The sequence below is a fragment of the Corella eumyota genome, chromosome 5 (assembly GCF_963082875.1).
Source record: "Corella eumyota chromosome 5, kaCorEumy4.1, whole genome shotgun sequence".
Lineage (NCBI taxonomy): Eukaryota > Metazoa > Chordata > Ascidiacea > Phlebobranchia > Corellidae > Corella > Corella eumyota.
The window spans coordinates 4,255,552-4,275,979 of NC_137494.1; the positions used below are offsets into that span (position 1 = coordinate 4,255,552).

The window sequence follows — 20,428 nt, forward strand, 5'->3', positions numbered from 1 at the left end:
AGCAAAAACTTTAAATCAAATGTAACACAAAAAACTTTTTTATTAATTAACTGAACGATTACGAGTAAATTGTAAAATATTTACATAAGAAATAAGGAGGGACTTTCCCAAATCTCAAAACAATGTTGTCAATTAAAATAAATTAAAAAAAACTTTTAAAAGTTTATTAACATAAAAAATAATAACTTGCACATAAAATACAAAAAAATCCAATGTAAGAAAATTATTGCACAAAAAAGATGTATACAGAATTAAAACGATGAAAGTATAATAAGTGCCTATAACTATTGCAAATCAAGTTCTACAAAAGAAACAAATGTTGAAATATTATGATAACTTGCTACACATTATCATAAGGATTGTCTTTAATAGTTGAGTAGTCAGAATTTGGTTTAATATTTTGGTAATGTTGTTGCGAGGTACTTGGTCCTGTGTTCTGTAAATTACAAAAATTATTACTAATTGCTTTACACTTTTTGCGATAGCAAAATAATAGTTTAATAAACTACTGTAGTAAATATTAACATTATTATTACCTCTAAAGGTGTTCCTGAACCCACTGGGGTTAATGTCAGATAGCCATCCTCACCTTAACATTTAAATACTTCAGAATTTCAAATAAAATTATGTTACATAAAATTACTTTAATTTTCGTAAAAAAAATGATAACTGGTACTATAGTAGCAAACCAAGAATAAAATTACCTTTTACAACATTCACATTATTTTTGTAGTTTTCATAGTTAGTTGATTGATTTGATTTAACCTTAATGTAGAAAAATATAACTAAAGTGTTAATAAATAGCATAAATATTTTTCACAAAACTTATAAAGACATAATTATTTTAAAAGGTAAATAGTATAAAAAAAAGTATATCAATATTTAAATAAGGCGTTAAACCTACTTGTTGTTGTTGGTTTATTGTATTTTCCTGTATTGGTGATTCGTATAAACCTAAAAATAGAAATAACTTAGTTTACTTGCATTTTTAACATGAATTAACAAGATGTTACTCATCCATTTAATTTCTTGAAAGAATTACTTTAAAATCAAATTTTATTTTGCTGATGTATAAATTGTGGTTTATAAAATTCTTCTTTTTAAACCGTTCATTAAATAAATTAAAAATACAAAAACAGCATACCATTGTCATTATGCATAGGCAAATTATCTTGCTGTTGTGGGTTGTCAAATTGTTTATCTAAAAATATATTTAATATTAAAACTAAAGTTTAGGTTAAAAAATTACAAAAATGTACATTTATAATTAAATGGAAAAAATTAATATAAAACAGTAACTTGATATTTAAACCAACGTTAATATACATATAGACAAATCTAAAGACTGTAGATAATTAAATTCAAATTATACCTTTTCTTCTTCGGCACCAAAGAAATAACAAAACTCCAACCAACAATAAAACAACAGCAACAACAATAATAATAATTATAATTGTTGTGTCCAAACCACCTGAACTACTAGGACCACTTCGGTCAATTGGTGTTGAATCAACAACATTTACATTAAATTCAACAGAAAGTGGTAGAGTAGGAAATGTAGGGGATTGAATAGTTAATGTATAACTACCATTGTCAGCTTGTGATACCTAAATAACATTCAGCTTATATTTTATAAAACAAAATTAATAAAAAACAATATATTTAATTAAGTTAAACTTAAATGAGTAAACACATGATTTACCTTATTTCTTGTAAATGAAAAGGTCTGTGAGTCACTTATATTGGCAAGTGGGTTCATATTATCATTCGCAACATTACTTCCTGGTTTAAAAATATAAATAATAATATCACACATTGTGAACTGCAATTCAAATTCCTACAGAATAAATATTTCACAATCAATCTACAAAATTTAAATTAAACTCTTAAAACTTTCCTTTGACATTTAATAATAACAAACCATTTAAAGTAAGATTTGAAGTAGTAGAAAGTGGATTGGAAATAAATTGAAGTGTGCAAGTTCGAGTTTGATTGACAACCCAAGGTAATGAACATTCAACTTCTGTGGAGGGAGATGATAGTCTAGGTGAATCTATATAAAAAATAAAAAGTAAACAAAAAAGGATTTTAATTGACCCTTCATTACTTTATTTTATGCCTAAACCTACATTGTACAATCAGTGTTTTAATATTTGATCTTCCAGTTAGATTAAATTTTGGTAGTTGAGTAAATGGAGAATTTGCTTGACAATACACTTGTTTGCCATTGTCAGATGCTGTTAAACTTGCTGTTGTAAAAGTTGAACCCTAAAAATGTGTAAACCCAATATTTAAGTACGAAAAACCTTGTTCCAACCATTGCTTTTGTGTCTTTATAAATTAAATCATTAATAACCACATTTTGTTGATTTGAAGTATCTCCAATATAAAAAGTAGATGAAGTTGCACTAGGAATAACTTGATCATAATCACAAGTTAAATTTAATCCATTTCCTACAACTACTGTTTGAACTCCACTTGAAAATACAATTGGTGCTAAAAATTACAAAATTTATTTTAAACTAGACACTTTTCTTAATAACAATGTATACCATTCTACTGTTAAAATTACCTGTCCAGCATTGTAAATTATTTTGTCCACTCCACCTTGCATTTGCTAAACAAGTAGTTGTATCAGATGTAAGTTGACTTCCGTTTGAATAAAATAACTCTCCATTGTTTGAACAATTAAATGCTCCAACTGAGTTGTAAGTTTGAGATGTTGCAAGAACTTCAACATTGTAAGGAAAAGACAAACTACAATCTAATTAATAAATTAGCAAATAAAGTTAACTTTGTATATATATATATTTTTAAATGACGTCGAATCTTTATTAAAGAGTAACAACTTTAAGGAAGTTATATTTTTATAACGCATTCATTTTTTGGGGTACTTCAGAAACATAAAAATTATTGTTAAAAAAAATAATAATTATGTACTTAACCTTATAAAGGAATAAGATAGTCCTTAAAATACAAAAACTTACCTTGAACAATAATCACCCAAACTTGAGTTAAAACAGGAGTAGCACTACTATCAGCACATTCTAAAGTAACATTTGATAAACTGGTGAGAGGTTGTGAAAAAGTGAGGTTAGAAAAAATATTTCCATTTTCTATTACACAGGAGATTGAATCAGTGTTAGAGCATTCCATTAATATAGCATCATAAAACTCTGTTAAACTTTCAGATTCAATCCAACTCCATAAACAAGAACTAATATCAGCTGATTGTGGTATTGTGGCAGTTACAATTAAACCTGTGTAACCTGTTGCCCAAACATCTTCATTTTGAGAAGGTGGAATTGTTGCTAGTTGGGCATTAACAACTATAAATAATATAAAAAAATAGGTCAAGATAAAAACTAATCTTTAATAATGTAAATATATATTTAGCCATAGTTTTACATTTCTTACCTATAAAGCTTGTTGCAAAAATGTTAAATATGACAAAATATACTTGCAATATTAAAAAAAATTAGTAACATAAACCTTTTCTAACATACAAAACTAAAAAGATAATTTCCCTACTGAACATAAGAATGTTGACAACAATAGAAATCAAATTAATTTTAATACAATAGAGAATTAAAAACAAAAAAAAATGTTCTATATTATTCACAACTTATTAATAATCAAGAATATACAAAAGAATTACTCACCTGCATAACTGAACAAAATATGCACAAAAATAAAATAAAACGCCAAACTTTTATTCATTTTGATTCAGTTCTTCATTTATTTTTATCTATAAAGCTATTTTACATTTAGTTTATGAAAGTAAAAACTTTAAATCAAATGTAACACAAAAAACTTCTTTATTAATTAACTGAACGATTACGAGTAAATTGTAAAATATTAACATAGCAATAAAAAGGGACTTTCCCAAATCTCAGAACAATGTTGTCAATTAAAACAAAAATAAATTTTAAAAAACTTTTAAAACTTATTAACATAAAAATTAATAACTTGCACATAAAAAACAAAAAAAATCCATTGTAAGAAAATTATTGCACAAAAAAGATGTATACAGAATTAAACCAATAAAAGTATAACAAGTGCTTATAACTGTTGCAAATACAATTATACATGAGAAACAAATGTTGAAATATTATAAAAAACTTGTTACACATTATCATAAGGATTATCTTTAATGGTTGAGTAGTCAGAATTTGGTTTTAAATTTTGGTAATGTTGTTGCGAGGTACTTGGTCCTGTGTTCTGTAAATTACAAAAATTATCACAAATTGCTTTACACTTTCTTTCGATAGCAAAATAACAGTTTAATAAACTATTGGAGTAAATATCAACTATATTATTACCTCTAAAGGTGTCCCTGGACCAAGTGGGGTTAATGACAGATAGCCATCCTCACCTAAACATTTAAATACTTCAGAATTTCAAATAAAATTATGTTACATAAAATTACTTTAATTTTCGTAAAAAAAATGATAACTGGTACTATAGTAGCAAACCAAGAATAAAATTACCTTTTACAACATTCACATTATTTTTGTAGTTTTCATAGTTAGTTGATTGATTTGATTTAACCTTAATGTAGAAAAATATAAATAAAGTGTTAATAAATAGCATAACTAACATAAATATTTTTCACAAAACTTATAGAGACGTAATCATTTTAAAATGTAAATAGCACAAAAACAAAAGTATATAAATATTTAAATAAAGTATTAAACCTACTTGTTGATGTTGGTTTATTGTATTTCCCTGTATTGGTGATTCATACAAACCTAAAAAAAAAGAAATAACTTAGTTTATTTCCATTTTTAACATGAATTAACATGATGTTACTCATTAATTTAATTTCTTAAAGAAATTACTTTAAAATTGATTTTTATTTTGCTGATGTTCAAATTGTGGTTTATAAAATCTTCTTTTTAAACTGTTCATTAAATAAATTAATTAAAAATACAAAAATAGCATACCATTGTCATTATGCATAGGCAAATTGTCTTGCTGTTGTGGGTTGTCAAATTGTTTATCTAAAAATATATTTATTATTAAAACTAAAGTTTAGGTTAAAAAATTATAAAAACTTACATTTATACTTAAATGAAAAAAACTAAATGCAAAATAGTAACTTGATATTTAAACCAACGTTAATATACAAATAGACAAATCTAAAGACTGTGTAAATAATCAAAATAAAATTATACCTTTTCTTTTTTGAAACCAAAAGTACATCAAAACTCCAACCAACAATAAAACAACAACAACAACTACAATAATAATTATAATTGTTTGTGTCCAAACTACCTGAACCACTAGGACCATTTGGGTCAATTGGTGTTGAATCAATAACATTTACATCAAATTTAACAGAAAGTGGTTCAGTAGGAAATGTAGGGGATTGAATAGTTAATGTATAACTACCACTGTCAGCTTGTAATACCTAAATAACATTCAGCTTATATTTTATAAAACAAAATTAATAAATACATTATATTCATTTAAGTAAAACTTAGGAATACGTTTGTTAATACCAATATTTTTAATGTTTTAAGCAAATAAGTAAACACAGGATTTACCTTATTTCTTGTAAATGTGAAAGTCTGTGAGTCACTTATATAGGTGAGTGGGTTTATATTATCATTTGTAACATTACTTCCTGGTATTAAAATTTTAATATTAATATCACACATTATAAGCTGCAATTTTAATTTTTACAAAATATTTTACAATCAACTTGTACAATTTAAAATAAACTCTTAAAACCTTTTTTTAGTATTTAATAATAACAAACCATTTAAAGTAGGACTTAAAATGATAGAAAGTGGATTGGAAATAAATTGAAGTGTGCAAGTTCCAGTTTGATTGACAACCCAAGGTAATGAACATTCTACTTCCGTGGGGGGAGATGTTAGTCTGGGTGAATCTATTGAAGAAATTAGAAGAAACAAACAATTTTAGTTGAAGAAACATCCATACGTTAAGTCACACTAAACCTACATTGTACATTCAATGTGCCAATATTGGATCTTCCAGTTTGAATAAATTCTGGTAGTTGAGTAAATGGAGAATTGGCTTGACAAAATACTTGCTTACCATTGTCGAATGCTGTTAAACTTGCTGTTGTAAAAGTTGAACCCTAAAGATTTGTAAACCAAAATTAGGTACTAAAAGTTTTTCATTACCTATTGTATTTTTGTATGTAAACAAGTATTTACCACATCTTGTTGATTTGAAGTATCTCCAATATAAAAAGTAGATAAAGTTGCACTAAGAATAACTTGATCATAATCACAAGTTAAATCCAATCCATTTCCTTCAATCACTGTTTGAACTCCACTCAATGTCACAGTTGGTGCTAAAAATTACAAAATTTGTTTAAGAAACTTGCCCTTACTGCAATGTATATTAATTTAACTACATTTACCTGTCCAGCATTGTAAATTATTCTGTCCATTCCACATTGCATTTGCCAAACAAGTAGTTGTATCAGATGTAAGTTGACTTCCGTTTGAATAAAATAACTCTCCATTGTTAGAACAACTGAAAGTTCCAAGTGAGTTGTAAATTCTAGATGTTGCAATAACTTCAACATTATATGGAAAAGTAGAAGCACAGTCTAAAAAATGTTAAGTCTGTTATTATATAATAACCCTTTTTAAAAATATTTTTGTTAAACTGTTTTTAAACTTTTATCATCAAGTTGTTAAAAGTGATTTTAATGATGCAATATATCAAAAAAAATATATAATTTTTAAATGAAATAAATTTCAAATAATCTATGATATCAAACTAACTAACTTTGAACAATAATCACCCAAACTTGAGTTAAAATAAGAGTGGCACTATTATCAGCACATTCTAAAGTAAAATTAGACGAACTATTAAGAGGTTTTAAAAAGGTAAGATTAGAATAAATCTTTCCGTCTTCCATTACACAGGAGATTGAATTTGTGTTATAGCATTCCATAAAAACACTACTATAAAACTGTGTTAAACTTTCAGATTTAATCCAACTCCATGTACAAGAACTTATATCAGCTGATTGTGGTATTGTGGCAGTTACAATTAAACCTGTGTAACCTGTTGCCCAAACATCTCCACTTTGTGAAGGTGGAATTGTTGCTAGCTGAGCATTAACAACTATAAATAATTTTAAAAAATAGGTCAAACAGTCAAAATAAAAATTGCTTTACAAAAAAAACTCTTTAATAATGTAAATATATAGTTAGCCATAGTTTTACATTTCTTACCTATAAAGCTTGTTGCAAAAATGTTAAATAAGTCAAAATATATTCGCATTATTAAAAAAATAGTAACATGAACCTTTTGTAACATACAAAATTAAAAAGATAATTTCCTTTCAGAACATAAGAATGTTAACAACAATAGATATCAAATTAATTTTAATAAAAAAGAGAATCAAAAAAATAAAACAATATGTTTTATATTATTTACAACTTATTAATAATTAAGAATATACAAAGAATTACTCACCTGCATAACTAAACAATGTATGCACAAAAATAAAATAAAACGCCAAACTTTTATTCATTTTGATTCAGTTCTTCATTTATTTTTATTTATAAAGTTATTTTACATTTAGTTCATGAAAGCAAAAACTTTAAATCAAATGTAACACAAAAATTTTTTTTATTAATTAACTTAACGATTACGAGTAAATTGTAAAATATTTATATAAGCAATAAAAAGGGAGTTTCCCAAATCTCAGAACAATGTTGTCAATTAAAACAAAATTAAATTAAAAAAAAACTTTTAAAACTTATTAACATAAAAAATAATTACTTGCCCATAAAATACAAAAAAATCAAATGTAATAAAATTATTGCACAAAAAAGGTACATACAGAAATAAAACGATGAAAGTATAATAAGTGCTTATAATTATTGCAAATAAAGTTCTACAGAAAAAACAAATGTTGAAATATCATGACAACTTGCTACATATTATTATAAGGATTGTCTTTAATGGTAGAGTAGTCAGAATTTGGTTTAATATTTTGATAATGTTGTTGCGAGGTACTTGGTCCTGTGTTTTGTAAATTACAAAAATTATTACAAATTGCTTTACACTTTTTTCGATAGCAAAATAATAGTTTAATAAACTACTGTAGTAAATATTAACTATATTATTACCTCTAAAGGTGTTCCTGAACCCATTGGGGTTAATGTCAGATAGCCATCCTCACCTTAACATTTAAATACTTCAGAATTTCAAATAAAATTATTTTACATAAAATTGCTCTAATTTTTGTAAAAAAAAATTATAACTGGTACTATGGTAGCATACCAAGAATAAAATTACCTTCTACAACATTCACATTATTCTTGTAGTTTTCATAGTTAGTTGATTGATTTGATTTAACCTTAATGTAGAAAAATATAAATAAAGTGTTAATAAATAGCATAACTAACATAAAAATAGCACAAAAACAAAAGTATATAAATATTTAAATAAGATATTGTAACCAACTTGTTGATGTTGGTTTATTGTATTTCCCTGTATTGGTGATTCATACAAACCTAAAAATAAAAATAACTTAGTTTACTTCCATTTTTAACATGAATTAGCATGATGTTACTCATTAATTTAATTTCTTAAGGAAATTACTTTAAAATTGATTTTTATTTTGCTGATGTTTAAATTGTGGTTTATAAAATTCTTCTTTTTAAACTGTTCATTAAATAAATTAAAAATACAAAAATAGCAAACCATTGTCATTATGCATAGGCAAATTGTCTTGCTGCCGTAGGTTGTCAAATTGTTTATCTAAAAATATATTTAATATTAAAACTAAAGTTTAGGTTAAAAAATTACAAAAATGTACATTTATAATTAAATGAAAAAAATTAATATAAAACAGTAACTTGATATTTAAACCAACGTTAATATCTAAAGACTGAGTAAATAATCAAATTCAAATTATACCTTTTCTTCTTCGGCACCAAAGAAATAACAAAACTCCAACCAACAATAAAACAACAACAGCAATAATAATAATAATTATAATTGTTGTGTCCAAACCACCTGAACCAGCAGGACCATTGGGGTCAATTGGAGTTGAATCAACAACATTAACATCAAATTCAACAGAAAGTGGTTGAGTAGGAAACGTAGGGGATTGAATAGTTAATGTATAACTACCATTGTCAGCTTGTGATACCTAAATAACAGTCAGCTTATATTTTATAAAACAAAATTAATAAAAAACAATATATTTAATTAGGTTAAACTTAAATGAGTAAACACATGATTTACCCTATTTCTTGTAAATGTAAATGTCTGTGAGTCCCTTATATTGGCAAGTGAGTTCATATTATCATTTGCAACATTACTTCCTGGTTTAAAAATACAAATAATAATATCACACATTGTAAACTGCAATTCAAATTCCTACAGAATAAATATTTCACAATCAACCTACACAATTTAAATTAAACTCTTAAAACTTTCCTTTAATATTTAATATTAACAAACCATTTAAAGTAAGATTTGAAATAGTAGAAAGTGAATTGGAAATAAATTGAAGTGTGCAAGTTCCAGTTTGATTGACAACCCAAGGTAATGAACATTCAACTTCTGTGGATAGAGATGTTAGTCTGGGTGAATCTATTAAAAACAGTTAAAGTTGAAACAAATAAACAATTTTAGTTAAAAAAACATCCATACTTTAAGTTACACTTAAACTTACATTTTACATTTAGTGTTTCAATATTTGATCTTCCAGTTTGATTAAATTCTGGTAGTTGAGTAAATGGAGAATTTGTTTGACAATATACTTGCTTGCCATTGTCGGATGCTGTTAAACTTGCTGTTGTTAAAGTTGAACCCTAAAGATTTGTAGACCAAAATTAAGTAACAAAAGTTTTTCATAAACTATTGTATTTTTGTATGTAAACAAGTATTTACCACATCTTGTTGATTTGAAGTAGCTCCAATATAAAAAGTAGATAAAGTTGCACTAGGAATAACTTGATCATAATCACAAGTTAAATCCAATCTATTTCCTTCAATCACTGTTTTAACTCCATTTAATGTTACAGTTGGTGCTAAAAATGTCAAAAAAAGAAACTTTTCATTAATTGCTAGGTGATTATTTTGACATTACATTTACCTGTCCAGCATTGCAAATTATTTTGTCCACTCCACATTGCATTTGCCAAACAAGTAGTTGTATCAGATGTAAGTTGACTTTGATTTGAATAAAATAACCCTCCATTGTTAGAACAACTAAATGTTCCAACTGAGTTGTAGGTTTTAGATGTTGCAAGAACTTCAACGTTGTATGGAAGAAAAGAATTGCAATCTAATGATTAAAATTTATTTATATTATTTGAATTGTGTATTACTATATTTTTATCATTTAATTTTATGATTTATTTACTGCATGTTAAGGTTAAACTAATGTAGTTCACAAACTAATTTTTACTTACTTTGCACAAAAATAAACACAGGTAAATAAATATGAGTTTCATCTGCCAATGTGCATGTCATTGAAATATTCAAGTTTGCAAATGAAGGAAGTTTAAATGTAAGTTTTGATGTAATGTGAGTAGAATCATGTACACATGAAATGGTTTCATTTTCTCCATCACGCGGAGTACAGCCTAAGTATGGAGATTTAAATGGGGAATTATCCAATTCTCCTCCATATTTCCATAAACACGCAGCTGATAAGACTACCTCAAATCTTGCTTGTACAACGAAACCACTATAACTGGTTGCTAAAACACCAACTAGTGAACTATTTGTTACATCTGGGATGGTTGATATGGTGTTTACAGCAAGCACACCTTTAAATATATTTTAATATATATTAAATTTTTGTTAGCAAGAATTAATAAAACACTAAATTTCAAGAAATTGAAACCTTTAAAAACAACCAACAAATAAATGTGACAATAATTTAATTGTAAAATAAGTGAAATTATTTTACGATATTTGGGTGATTATAACTTATTGTAGTAAATAAATTTATATTTTTCTGTTTGTTGAAATTTAAATAAAACAAATGTTAAAATACTTACCTATAATGTTTAATAGAAAAAAAACTACAAATTTAATTTGCATACTTCTTAAAATATAAGTTACCTCAACTTTTAGAAAACATTCTCCATCAACAAACATTTAAAATAAATTGATATTAAGGGTATTTCCCAAAAAAATAAACAACAACGTTGCCAAACTTTTTTTTCACATAAATAAAACAAAATATTTAACAAATTTAAAAAAACTTGGAAAGTTGAAAACAGACAGTTTTTATTAGTGTGGCGTATTTTAAAATTATAATAAAAAAAATTCATTCAACTAAAGGATACTTTCCCAAACTAACAATATTGTTGTCAATTTAATTAATTTAGTATTTATTGATAGATTAGCATTATAATTTTTTAAACACATTATTAACATTTAATAACGCAAAAACGCAAAAAATACGCCAAAGATAATAAAATGATTGCACAATTATATATACAAAATACACAGTTTAAAAATATAATAAGTGCTTTTACATATTGCAAATTAAATTTTACAAAATAAAACATAAAATTGAAATATTATGTTAACATGTTAAATTTTATCATAAGGATCGTCTGTAATAGTTGAGTAGTCAGAATTTGGTTTAAAATTTTGGTAATGTTGTTGCGAGGTACTTGGCTCTGTGTTCTGTGAATTACAAAATTTTTGCAGCTAACAATTTTTTTAGTTAGCGAATTATATGTTAAGTATTGCACTGTAAAGTAATGTAACAGTTCATTTACCAACAATAATCATATTACCTCTAAGGGTGTTTCTGAACCAAGTGGATTTAATGTTAAATACCCATCTTCATCTAAACAATAAAATACATGATAATTTATAATAAAATTATATAACAATAAGTTGCTGTCATTTAAATAAGAACAACAACTGGTACTGTGGTGGCAAACATAAAATTAAAATTACCTTTAACAACATTCACATTATTCTTGTAGTTTTCATAATCAGTTGATTGATTTGTTTTAACCTTATTGTAGAAAAATATAAGTAAAGTGTTAATAAATGACATAAATAATGTAAATTTTTAACAAAACTTTTATACAAGTGTTTTCCAAAACCTATAGAACTGTAATCATTTTAGAATGTAAAAAGTGCATAATGTATTTCCCCCTATTTACTTGTTGATGTTGGTTTATTGTATTTTTCCGTATTGGTGATTCGTACAAACCTAAAAATAAAAATAATTAGCTTATTTGCATTTTTACGGAATTTTCAACATGAATTAACACGATGTTACTTATTATTTAAATTTCTTAAAAGAATTACTTTAAAACTGATTTCTATTTTGCTGATGTTTGAATTGTGGTTCCTAAAATTTCCTCTTTTTAATTGTTTATTAAATATATTAAAAATATAAAAATAGCATACCATTGTCATTATGCATATACAAATTATTTTGCTTTTGTGGGTTGTCAAATTGTTTATCTAAAAATATATTTAATATTAAACTAAAGTTAAGGTTAAAAAAATAATAACAAAAACTTACATATATACTTAAATGGAAAAAATTATTGTAAAATAGTAACTTGATATTTAAACCAACGTTAATATACAAATAGAAATTTCTAAAGACAACTTAAATAATTAAAATATACCTTTTCTTTTCTGAAACCAAAAAAATATCAAAACTCCAGCCACGATTGCAACAACAATTACAACAATAATAATTATAATTGTTGTGTCCAAGCCACCTGAACCACCAGGACCAATGGGGTCAATTGGTTTCGAGTCAACAACATTAACATCAAATTTAACAGAAAGTGGTTGAGTAGGAAATGTAGGGGATTGAATAGTTAATGTATAACTACCATTGTCAGCTTGTGATATCTAAATAATATTCAGCTTATATTTTCTAAAACAAAATTAATAAAAAACATCATATTTAAATAAGTTAAACTTAAATAAGTAAACACATGATTTACCTTATTTCTTCTAAATGTAAAAGTCTGTGAGTCACTTATATTGGTGAGTGGGTTCATATTATCATTTGTCACATTACTTCCTGGTTCAAAAATATAAATAATAATATCACACATTGTAAACTGCAATTTAAATTCCTACAGAATAAATATTTCACAATCAACCTACACAATCTAAATTAAACTCTTAAAACCTCCCCTTAACTTTAATAATAACAAACCATTTAAAGTAAGACTTGAAATAGTAGAAAGTGGATTGGAAATAAATTGAAGTGTACAAGTTCCAGTTTGATTGACAACCCAAGGTAATGAACGTTCAACTTCTGTGGATGTTAGTCTGGGTGAATCTATTAAAAAAGTTAGAAGTTAAAGCAAACAAACAATTTCAGTTAAAAAAACATCCGAAAACCTACATTGCACATTTAGTGTGGAAATATTTGATCTTCCAGTTTGATTAAATTCTGGTAGTTGAGTAAATGGAGAATTTGCTTGACAATAAACTTGCTTACCATTGTCAGATGCTGTTAAACTTGCTGTTGTGAAAGTTGAACCCTAAAAATATGTAACAATATATTTAAGAAAAAATGTTTTGCCAACCATTGTATTTGTGAGCATATAAATTAAATAAGTATTTACCACATCTTGTCGATTTGGTGCATCTCCAATATAAAAAATAGATGAAGTTGCATTAGGAATAACTTGATCATAATTACAAGTTAAATTTAATCCATTTCCTTCAATCTCTGTTTGAACTTCATTTAATGTTACAGTTGGTGCTAAAAATTGCAAAAAATAAAGTTGGATTTTTTATTAATTGCTAGGTATATTAAATTTAAGCAATTACCTGTCCAGCATTGTAAATTGTTTTGTCCACTCCACATTGCATTTGCCAAACAAGTAGTTGTATCAGATGTAAGTTGACTTTGATTTGAATAAAATAATTCTCCATTGTTAGAACAACTAAATGTTCCAACTGAGTTGTAAATTTTAGATGTTGCAAGAACTTCAACATTGAATGGAAGAGAGAAATTACAATCTAGTGAATAAAAGTTATTTATATTAATTGGATTGTGTATTACTATATTTTTATTATTTAATTTTATGATTTATTTACTGCATATTAATAATAAACAAATCTTGTTTACAAATTACTTAAAACATACTCTGCACAAAAATGAACACAGACAAATAAATAGGGTCTGCTTCTTGTATTGTGCATGTCATTGAAATATTCAAGTTTGTTAATGAAGGAAGTTTAAATGTAAGTTGTGATGTGATGTGAGTAGAATCTTGTACACATGAAATATTTTCACTTTCTCCATTACGAGGTGAACATCCTAAATATTCAGGGAAAAATGGAATAGAATCAAATTTCCCTCCATATTTCCATGCACAGGAAGCAGAAAAATCAACTACTTTAAACCTTGCTTGTGCAATAAAACCAATATAACTGGTTGCTAAAACACCAACTGGTGAACCATTTGTTACATCTGGAATGGTGGTAATAGTGTTTACAGCAAACACACCTTTAAATAATTCTTAATGTAAATTAAATTTTTGTTAGTGAGAATTAATTAAACACTAAATTTCAAGAAATTAAAACCTTTAAAAACAACCAACAAATAAATGTGACAATAATTTAATTGTAAAACGATAGAAATTATTTTGCAATATTGGGGTGATTATAACTTATTGTATTAAATAAATTAATATTTTTTTAGTTGTTAAAATTTAAATAAAAAATAAAACAAATGTTAAAAGACTTACCTACAATGTTTAATAGAAAAAATACTAAACATTTAATTTGCATACTTCTTAAAATATAAGTTATTTCAACTTTTTAGAAAACATACCCACACGAAATATTTTTGCATTTTAAATTGATATTAGGGTATTTCCCAACAAAATAAACAACAACGTTGCCAAACTTTTTTTACATAAATAAAACAAAATAATTGACAAATTTAAAAAAACTTGCAAATTTGAAAACAGACAGTTTTTATTAGTGTGGCGTATTTTAAAATTATATTAAATTATAATAAAAAAAATCATTCAACTAAGGATACTTTCCCAAACTTACAATGTTGTTGTCAAATTAATTAATTTAGTATTTATTGATAGATTAGCTTTTTTAAACACATTTATTAACATTTAATAACGCAAAAAAACGCCAAAGATAATAAAATGATTGCACAATTATATATACAAAATAACCATTATAAAAATATGACAAGTGCTTTTAAATATTGCAAATTAAATATATGAAAGAAAATACAAAAATAAAATATTATAATGACTTGTTAATTATCATAAGAATTGTCTTTAATAGTTGAGTAGTCTAAACGTGGTTTAAAATTTTGGTAATGTTGTTGCGAGGTACTTGGTCCTGTGTTCTGTAAATTACAAAATTTTTGCAGCTAACAATTTTTTTAGTTAGCGAATTATATGTTAAGTATTGTACTGTAATGTAGAGTAACAGTTTATTTACCAACAATAATAATATTACCTCTAAAAGTGTTTCTGGACCAAGTCGATTTAATGTTAAATACCCATCTTCACCTAAACAATAAAATACATGATAATTTATAATAAAATTATGTAACATTAAGTTGCTATCATTCAAAAAAAAAATGGTACTGTGGTAGCAAACATAAGATTTTTTTAAATTACCTTTTACGACATTCACATTATTCTTGTAGTTTTCATAATCAGTTGATTGATTTGGTTTAACCTTATTGTAGAAAAATATAACTAAAGTGTTAATAAATGACATAAATAATGTAAATTTTTAACAAAACTTTTATACAAGTGTTTTCCAAAACCTATAGAACTGTAATCATTTTAGAATGTAAATAGTACATAATGTTTTTAACCCTATTTACTTGTTGTTGTTAGTTTATTGTATTTCCCTATATTGGTGATTCATACAAACCTAAAAATAGAAATAATTTAGTTTACTTGCATTTTTAACATGAATTAACATGATGTTACTCAATAATTTAATTTCTTAAAAGAATTGCTTTAAAATCGAATTTTATTTTGCTGATGTTTAAATTGTGGTTTATAAAATTCCTTTTTTTAAACTGTTCATTAAATAAATTAAAAATACAAAAATAGCATACCATTGTCATTATGCATAGGCAAATTGTCTTGCTGTTGTGGGTTGTCAAATTGTTTATCTAAAAATATATTTAATATTAAAACTAAAGTTTAGGTTAAAAAATTACAAAAACTTACATTTATACTTAAATGGAAAAAATTATTGTAAAATCGTAACTTGATATTTAAACCAACGTTAATATACAAATAGAAAAATCTAAAGACTGTGTAAAAAATCAAACTAAAATTATACCTTTTCTTCTTCGGCACCAAAGAAATAACAAAACTCCAACCAACAATAAAACAACAGCTATAACAATAATAATAATTATAATTGTTGTGTCCAAACCACCTAAACCACCAGGGCCATTGGGGTCAATTGGTGTTGAATGGATAACAATTACACTAAATTCAAAAGAAAGTGGTTGAGTAGGAAATGTAGGGGATTGAATAGTTAATGTATAACTACCATTGTCAGCTTGTGATACCTAAATAAATAACATCCAACTTATATTTTATAAAACAAAATTAATAAAAAACATCATATTTAATTAAGTTAAACTTAAATAAGTAAACACATGATTTACCTTATTTCTTGTAAATGAAAAGGTTTGTGAGTCACTTATATTGGTGAGTGGGTTCATATTATTATTTGCAACATTACTTCCTGGTTCAAAAATATAAATAATAATATCACACATTGTAAGCTGCAATTTTAATTTCTACAGAATATTTCACAATCAACCTATACAATTTATATTAAACTCTTAAAACCTTCCTATAATTTTAATAATAACAAACCATTTAAAGTAAGACTTGAAATAGTAGAGAGTGGATTGGAAATAAATTGAAATGTGCAAGTTCCAGTTTGATTGGCAACCCAAGGTAATGAACATTCAACTTCTATGGAGGAAGATGTTGGTCTGGGTGAATCTATTAAAAACAGTTAAAATTAAAAGAAATAAACAATTTTAGTTAAAAAAACATCCATACTTTAAGTTACACTTAAACTTACATTGTACATTTAGTGTGGAAATATTTGATCTTCCAGTTTGACTAAATTCTGGTAGTTCAGTAAATGAAGAATTTGCTTGACAATATACTTGCTTACCATTCTCGGATGCTGTTAAACTTGCTGTTGTAAAAGTTGAACCCTAAAGATTTGTAGACCAAAATTAAGTAACAAAAGTTTTTCATTAACTATTGTGTTTTTGTATGTAAACAAGTATTTACCACATCTTGTTTATTTGAAGTAGCTCCAATATAAAAACTAGATAAAGTTGCACTAGGAATAACTTGATCATAATCACAAGTTAAATCCAATCCATTTCCTTCAATCACTGTTTGAACTCCATTTAATGTTACAGTTGGTGCTAAAAATTGCAAAAAATAAAGTTTAATTTTTTATCAATTGCTAGGTGCTAAAATTGCTAACCTAGCAATTGATAAAAAATTAAACTTTATTTTTTGCAATTTTTAGCACCAACTGTATCTAGACATTACATTTACCTGTCCAGCATTGTAAATTATTTTGTCCACTCCACATTGCATTTGCCAAACAAGTAGTTGTATTAGATGTAAGTAGTTGTATTAGACAAATAAAGTTAACTTTGTATATATATTTTTTTAAATCACTTTAAAGCTTTATTAAAGAGTAACTTTGAGTGAGTTATATTTTTATAACCCTCTCATTCATTTTGACTTACCTTGAACAATTATCACCTGAACTTGATTTAAAACAGGTGTAGCACTATTATCAGTACATCTTAAAGTAACATTAAATGAACTGTTAAGAGGTTGTAAAAAAGTGAGGTTTGAATAAATATTTCCATCTTCTATTACACAGGAGATTGAATCGGTGTTCGAGCATTCCATTAATATACCATTATAAAACCCTACTGTACTTTCAGATTCAATCCAAATCCATAAACAAGAACTAATATCAACTGATTGTGGTATTGTTGCAGTTACAATTAAACCTGTGTAACCTGTTGCCCAAACATCTCCATTTTGAGAAGATGGAATTGTTGCTAGCTGAGCATTAACAACTAAAAATAATTTAAAAAATAGGTTAAACAGTCAAAAGAAAAATTGTTTTACGAAATAACTTTTTATTAATGTAAATATATAGTGAGCCATAGTTTTACATTTCTTATCTATAAAGCTTGTTGTAAAAATGTTAAATATGACAAAATATATTCACATTATTAAAAAAAACTAGTAACATAAACATTTCTAACATACAAAAATTAAAAAAATAATTTCTCCTTAAAACATAAGAATGTTGACATCAATAAAAATCAAATTAATTTTAATAATACAAAAAATTAAAACAAAATCAAACAATATGTTTTAGTTATTTACAAACCAATTGATAATCAACGATATACAAAGAATTACTCACCTGCATAACTGAACAATATATGCAAAAAAATAAAATAAAACGCCAAACTTTTATTCATTTTGATTCAGTTCTTCATTTATTTTTATCTATAAAGTTATTTTACATTTAGTTTATAAAAGCAAAAACTTTAAACCAAATAAAACACAAAAACTTTTTTTTATTAATTAACTGAACGATTACGAGTAAATTGTAAAATATTTACATAGCCAAAAAAAAGGGACTTTCCCAAATCTCAGAACAATGTTGTCAATTAAAACAAAATTAAATTTAAAAAAACTTTTAAAACTTATTAACATGAAAAATAATTACTTGCACATAAAAAACAAAAAAATCCATTGTAAGAAAATTATTGCACAAAAAAGTGTATACAGAATTAAAACAATGAAAGTACAATAAGTGCTTAATAGTTATTACAAATAAAGTTCTACAAAAAAACAAATATTGAAATATTACAATAAATTGCTACACATTATCATAAGGATTGTCTTTAATAGTTGAGTAGTCAGAATTTGGTTTAATATTTTGGTAATGTTGTTGCGAGGTACTTGGTCCTGTGTTCTGTAAATTACAAAAATTATTACAAATTGCTTTACACTTTTTTTCGAATGCAAAATAATAGTTTAATAAACTATTGTAGTAAATATCAACATTATTATTACCTCTGAAGGTATTCCTAGACCCATTGAGGTTAATGTCAGATAGCCATCCTCACCTACACATTTAAATACTTCAGAATTTCAAATAAAATCATGTTACATAAAATTACTTTAATTTTCGTAAAAAAAATGATAACTGGTACTATGGTAGCATACCAAGATTAAAATTACCTTTCACAACATTCACATTATTCTTGCAGTTTTCATAGTTAGTTGATTGATTTGGTTTAACCTTAATGTAGAAAAATATAACTTACATGATAATAAATAAAATAAATAATGTGAATATTTTTCACAAAACTTATAAAGACATAATCATTTTAAAATGTAAATAGTACAAAAACAAAAATATATAAATATTTAAATAAAGTATTAAACCTACTTGTTGATGTTGGTTTATTGTATTTCCCTGTATTGGTGATTCATACAAACCTAAAAAAAAGAAATAACTTAGTTTATTTGCATTTTTAACATGAATTAACATGATGTTACTCATTAATTGAATTTGTTAAAGGAAGTACTTTAAAATCGAATTTTATTTTGCTGATGTTCAAATTGTGGTTTATAAAATCCTTTTTTTTAAACCGTTAACTAAATAAATTAAAAATACAAAAAAGGCAAACCATTGTTATTATGTATAGGCAAATTGTCTTGCTGTTGTGGGTTGTCAAATTGTTTATCTAAAAATATATTTAATATTAAAACTAAAGTTTAGGTTAAAAAATTACAAAAACTTACATTTATATTTAAATGCAAAAAATAATGTAAAATAGTAACATTATATTTAAACCAACATTAATATACATATAGACAAATCTAAAAACTGTGTAAATAATCAAATTAAAAGTATACCTTTTCTTTTTTTGAAACCAAAAGTACATCAAAACTCCAACCAACAATAAAACAACAACAACAACCACAATAACAATTATGATAGTTGTGTCCAAACGACCTGAACCACCAGGACCTTTGGGGTCAATTGGTGTTGAATCAATAACATTAACATCAAATTTAACAGAAAGTTGTTCAGTAGGAAATGCATGGGATTGAATAGTTAATGTATAACTACCATTGTTACCTTGTGATACCTAAATTACATTTAGTCTATATTATATAAACAAAATTAATAAAAAACAATATATTTAATTAAGTTAAACTTAAATGAGTAAACACATGATTTACCTTATTTCTTGTAAATGTAAAAGTCTGTGAGTAACTTATATTGGTAAGTGGGTTCATATTATCATTCGCAACATTACTTCCTGGTTTAAAAATATAAATAATAATATCACACATTGTAAACTGCAATTCAAATACCCACA

General features: G+C 25.3%; 5 protein-coding genes and 1 long non-coding RNA gene across 9 annotated transcripts; all 6 read right to left on the reverse strand.

Moving 5' to 3' along the window:
* Window positions 1-142: 142 nt before the first annotated feature.
* Window positions 143-3,806, reverse strand: LOC145753846 (uncharacterized). 2 transcript variants are annotated; one of them, XM_082570333.1, is made up of 13 exons: window positions 3,663-3,806; window positions 2,988-3,329; window positions 2,573-2,764; window positions 2,360-2,496; window positions 2,130-2,268; window positions 1,922-2,053; window positions 1,703-1,782; window positions 1,373-1,607; window positions 1,145-1,201; window positions 905-954; window positions 705-765; window positions 537-589; window positions 143-436 (listed from the first exon to the last, which is right to left on the reverse strand). In XM_082570333.1, exons 1-13 carry the CDS (start codon window positions 3,718-3,720, stop codon window positions 341-343), a joined length of 1,632 nt encoding a protein of 543 aa, XP_082426459.1. In that variant the 5' UTR covers window positions 3,721-3,806; the 3' UTR covers window positions 143-340. The 2 variants fall into 2 exon arrangements, with proteins under 2 accessions (XP_082426459.1, XP_082426458.1); XM_082570332.1 differs by having other exon boundaries at window positions 2,357-2,496.
* A 270-nt stretch (window positions 3,807-4,076) lies between these two features.
* Window positions 4,077-5,281, reverse strand: LOC145753870 (uncharacterized). The gene is made up of 6 exons (XM_082570397.1): window positions 5,178-5,281; window positions 4,947-5,003; window positions 4,702-4,751; window positions 4,491-4,551; window positions 4,323-4,375; window positions 4,077-4,221 (listed from the first exon to the last, which is right to left on the reverse strand). The coding sequence occupies exons 1-6, from the start codon at window positions 5,203-5,205 to the stop codon at window positions 4,126-4,128; spliced, it is 345 nt and encodes a 114-aa protein (XP_082426523.1). The 5' UTR covers window positions 5,206-5,281; the 3' UTR covers window positions 4,077-4,125.
* A 2,407-nt stretch (window positions 5,282-7,688) lies between these two features.
* LOC145753884 (uncharacterized) lies at window positions 7,689-8,485 on the reverse strand. The gene is made up of 3 exons (XR_014283883.1): window positions 8,296-8,485; window positions 8,127-8,179; window positions 7,689-8,019 (listed from the first exon to the last, which is right to left on the reverse strand). It is a non-coding gene; the product is annotated as an uncharacterized LOC145753884 (long non-coding RNA).
* A 728-nt stretch (window positions 8,486-9,213) lies between these two features.
* Window positions 9,214-11,100, reverse strand: LOC145752757 (uncharacterized). Its single transcript, XM_082569090.1, has 7 exons — window positions 11,019-11,100; window positions 10,425-10,784; window positions 10,106-10,297; window positions 9,901-10,040; window positions 9,683-9,821; window positions 9,469-9,600; window positions 9,214-9,329 (listed from the first exon to the last, which is right to left on the reverse strand). The coding sequence occupies exons 1-7, from the start codon at window positions 11,059-11,061 to the stop codon at window positions 9,214-9,216; spliced, it is 1,122 nt and encodes a 373-aa protein (XP_082425216.1). The 5' UTR covers window positions 11,062-11,100.
* A 377-nt stretch (window positions 11,101-11,477) lies between these two features.
* Window positions 11,478-14,815, reverse strand: LOC145753845 (uncharacterized). 2 transcript variants are annotated; one of them, XM_082570331.1, is made up of 13 exons: window positions 14,715-14,815; window positions 14,111-14,473; window positions 13,792-13,983; window positions 13,584-13,723; window positions 13,361-13,499; window positions 13,169-13,294; window positions 12,951-13,030; window positions 12,624-12,855; window positions 12,397-12,453; window positions 12,147-12,196; window positions 11,935-11,995; window positions 11,769-11,821; window positions 11,478-11,655 (listed from the first exon to the last, which is right to left on the reverse strand). In XM_082570331.1, exons 1-13 carry the CDS (start codon window positions 14,755-14,757, stop codon window positions 11,560-11,562), a joined length of 1,632 nt encoding a protein of 543 aa, XP_082426457.1. In that variant the 5' UTR covers window positions 14,758-14,815; the 3' UTR covers window positions 11,478-11,559. The 2 variants fall into 2 exon arrangements, with proteins under 2 accessions (XP_082426457.1, XP_082426456.1); XM_082570330.1 differs by having other exon boundaries at window positions 14,111-14,485; window positions 14,715-14,783.
* Window positions 14,816-15,122: 307 nt separating this feature from the next.
* On the reverse strand, window positions 15,123-18,599 carry LOC145753862 (uncharacterized). 2 transcript variants are annotated; one of them, XM_082570384.1, is made up of 12 exons: window positions 18,451-18,599; window positions 17,556-18,094; window positions 17,283-17,419; window positions 17,062-17,200; window positions 16,848-16,979; window positions 16,634-16,713; window positions 16,300-16,534; window positions 16,070-16,126; window positions 15,830-15,879; window positions 15,618-15,678; window positions 15,454-15,506; window positions 15,123-15,340 (listed from the first exon to the last, which is right to left on the reverse strand). In XM_082570384.1, exons 2-9 carry the CDS (start codon window positions 17,590-17,592, stop codon window positions 15,857-15,859), a joined length of 840 nt encoding a protein of 279 aa, XP_082426510.1. In that variant the 5' UTR covers window positions 17,593-18,094; window positions 18,451-18,599; the 3' UTR covers window positions 15,123-15,340; window positions 15,454-15,506; window positions 15,618-15,678; window positions 15,830-15,856. The 2 variants fall into 2 exon arrangements, with proteins under 2 accessions (XP_082426510.1, XP_082426509.1); XM_082570383.1 differs by having other exon boundaries at window positions 17,280-17,419.
* Window positions 18,600-20,428: the final 1,829 nt, after the last annotated feature.

Coding starts and splice junctions, on each gene's coding strand:
- LOC145753846 (XM_082570332.1), bottom strand. CDS start 3,720: ATGAATAAAAGTTTGGCGTTTTATTTTATTTTTGTGCATATTTTGTTC. Junction 1,783..1,921: donor TTCAAATCTTACTTTAAATG/GTTTGTTATTAT, acceptor TTTTTAAACCAG/GAAGTAATGTTGCGAATGAT. Junction 955..1,144: donor GCCTATGCATAATGACAATG/GTATGCTGTTTT, acceptor TTCTATTTTTAG/GTTTATACGAATCACCAATA.
- LOC145753870 (XM_082570397.1), bottom strand. CDS start 5,205: ATGTACTTTTGGTTTCAAAAAAGAAAAG. Junction 4,752..4,946: donor GCCTATGCATAATGACAATG/GTATGCTATTTT, acceptor CTTTTTTTTTAG/GTTTGTATGAATCACCAATA. Junction 4,222..4,322: donor GTCCAGGGACACCTTTAGAG/GTAATAATATAG, acceptor TGTAATTTACAG/AACACAGGACCAAGTACCTC.
- LOC145752757 (XM_082569090.1), bottom strand. CDS start 11,061: ATGCAAATTAAATTTGTAGTTTTTTTTCTATTAAACATTATAG. Junction 10,785..11,018: donor TTTTCTATTAAACATTATAG/GTAAGTATTTTA, acceptor ATATATTTAAAG/GTGTGCTTGCTGTAAACACC. Junction 9,822..9,900: donor CTTCAAATCAACAAGATGTG/GTAAATACTTGT, acceptor ACAAATCTTTAG/GGTTCAACTTTAACAACAGC.
- LOC145753845 (XM_082570330.1), bottom strand. CDS start 14,757: ATGCAAATTAAATGTTTAGTATTTTTTCTATTAAACATTGTAG. Junction 13,984..14,110: donor TGTGTTCATTTTTGTGCAGA/GTATGTTTTAAG, acceptor TTTATTCACTAG/ATTGTAATTTCTCTCTTCCA. Junction 11,656..11,768: donor GTTCAGAAACACCCTTAGAG/GTAATATGATTA, acceptor TGTAATTCACAG/AACACAGAGCCAAGTACCTC.
- LOC145753862 (XM_082570383.1), bottom strand. CDS start 17,592: ATGTGGAGTGGACAAAATAATTTACAATGCTGGACAG. Junction 17,201..17,279: donor CTTCAAATAAACAAGATGTG/GTAAATACTTGT, acceptor ACAAATCTTTAG/GGTTCAACTTTTACAACAGC. Junction 16,535..16,633: donor TTTCATTTACAAGAAATAAG/GTAAATCATGTG, acceptor TTATTTATTTAG/GTATCACAAGCTGACAATGG.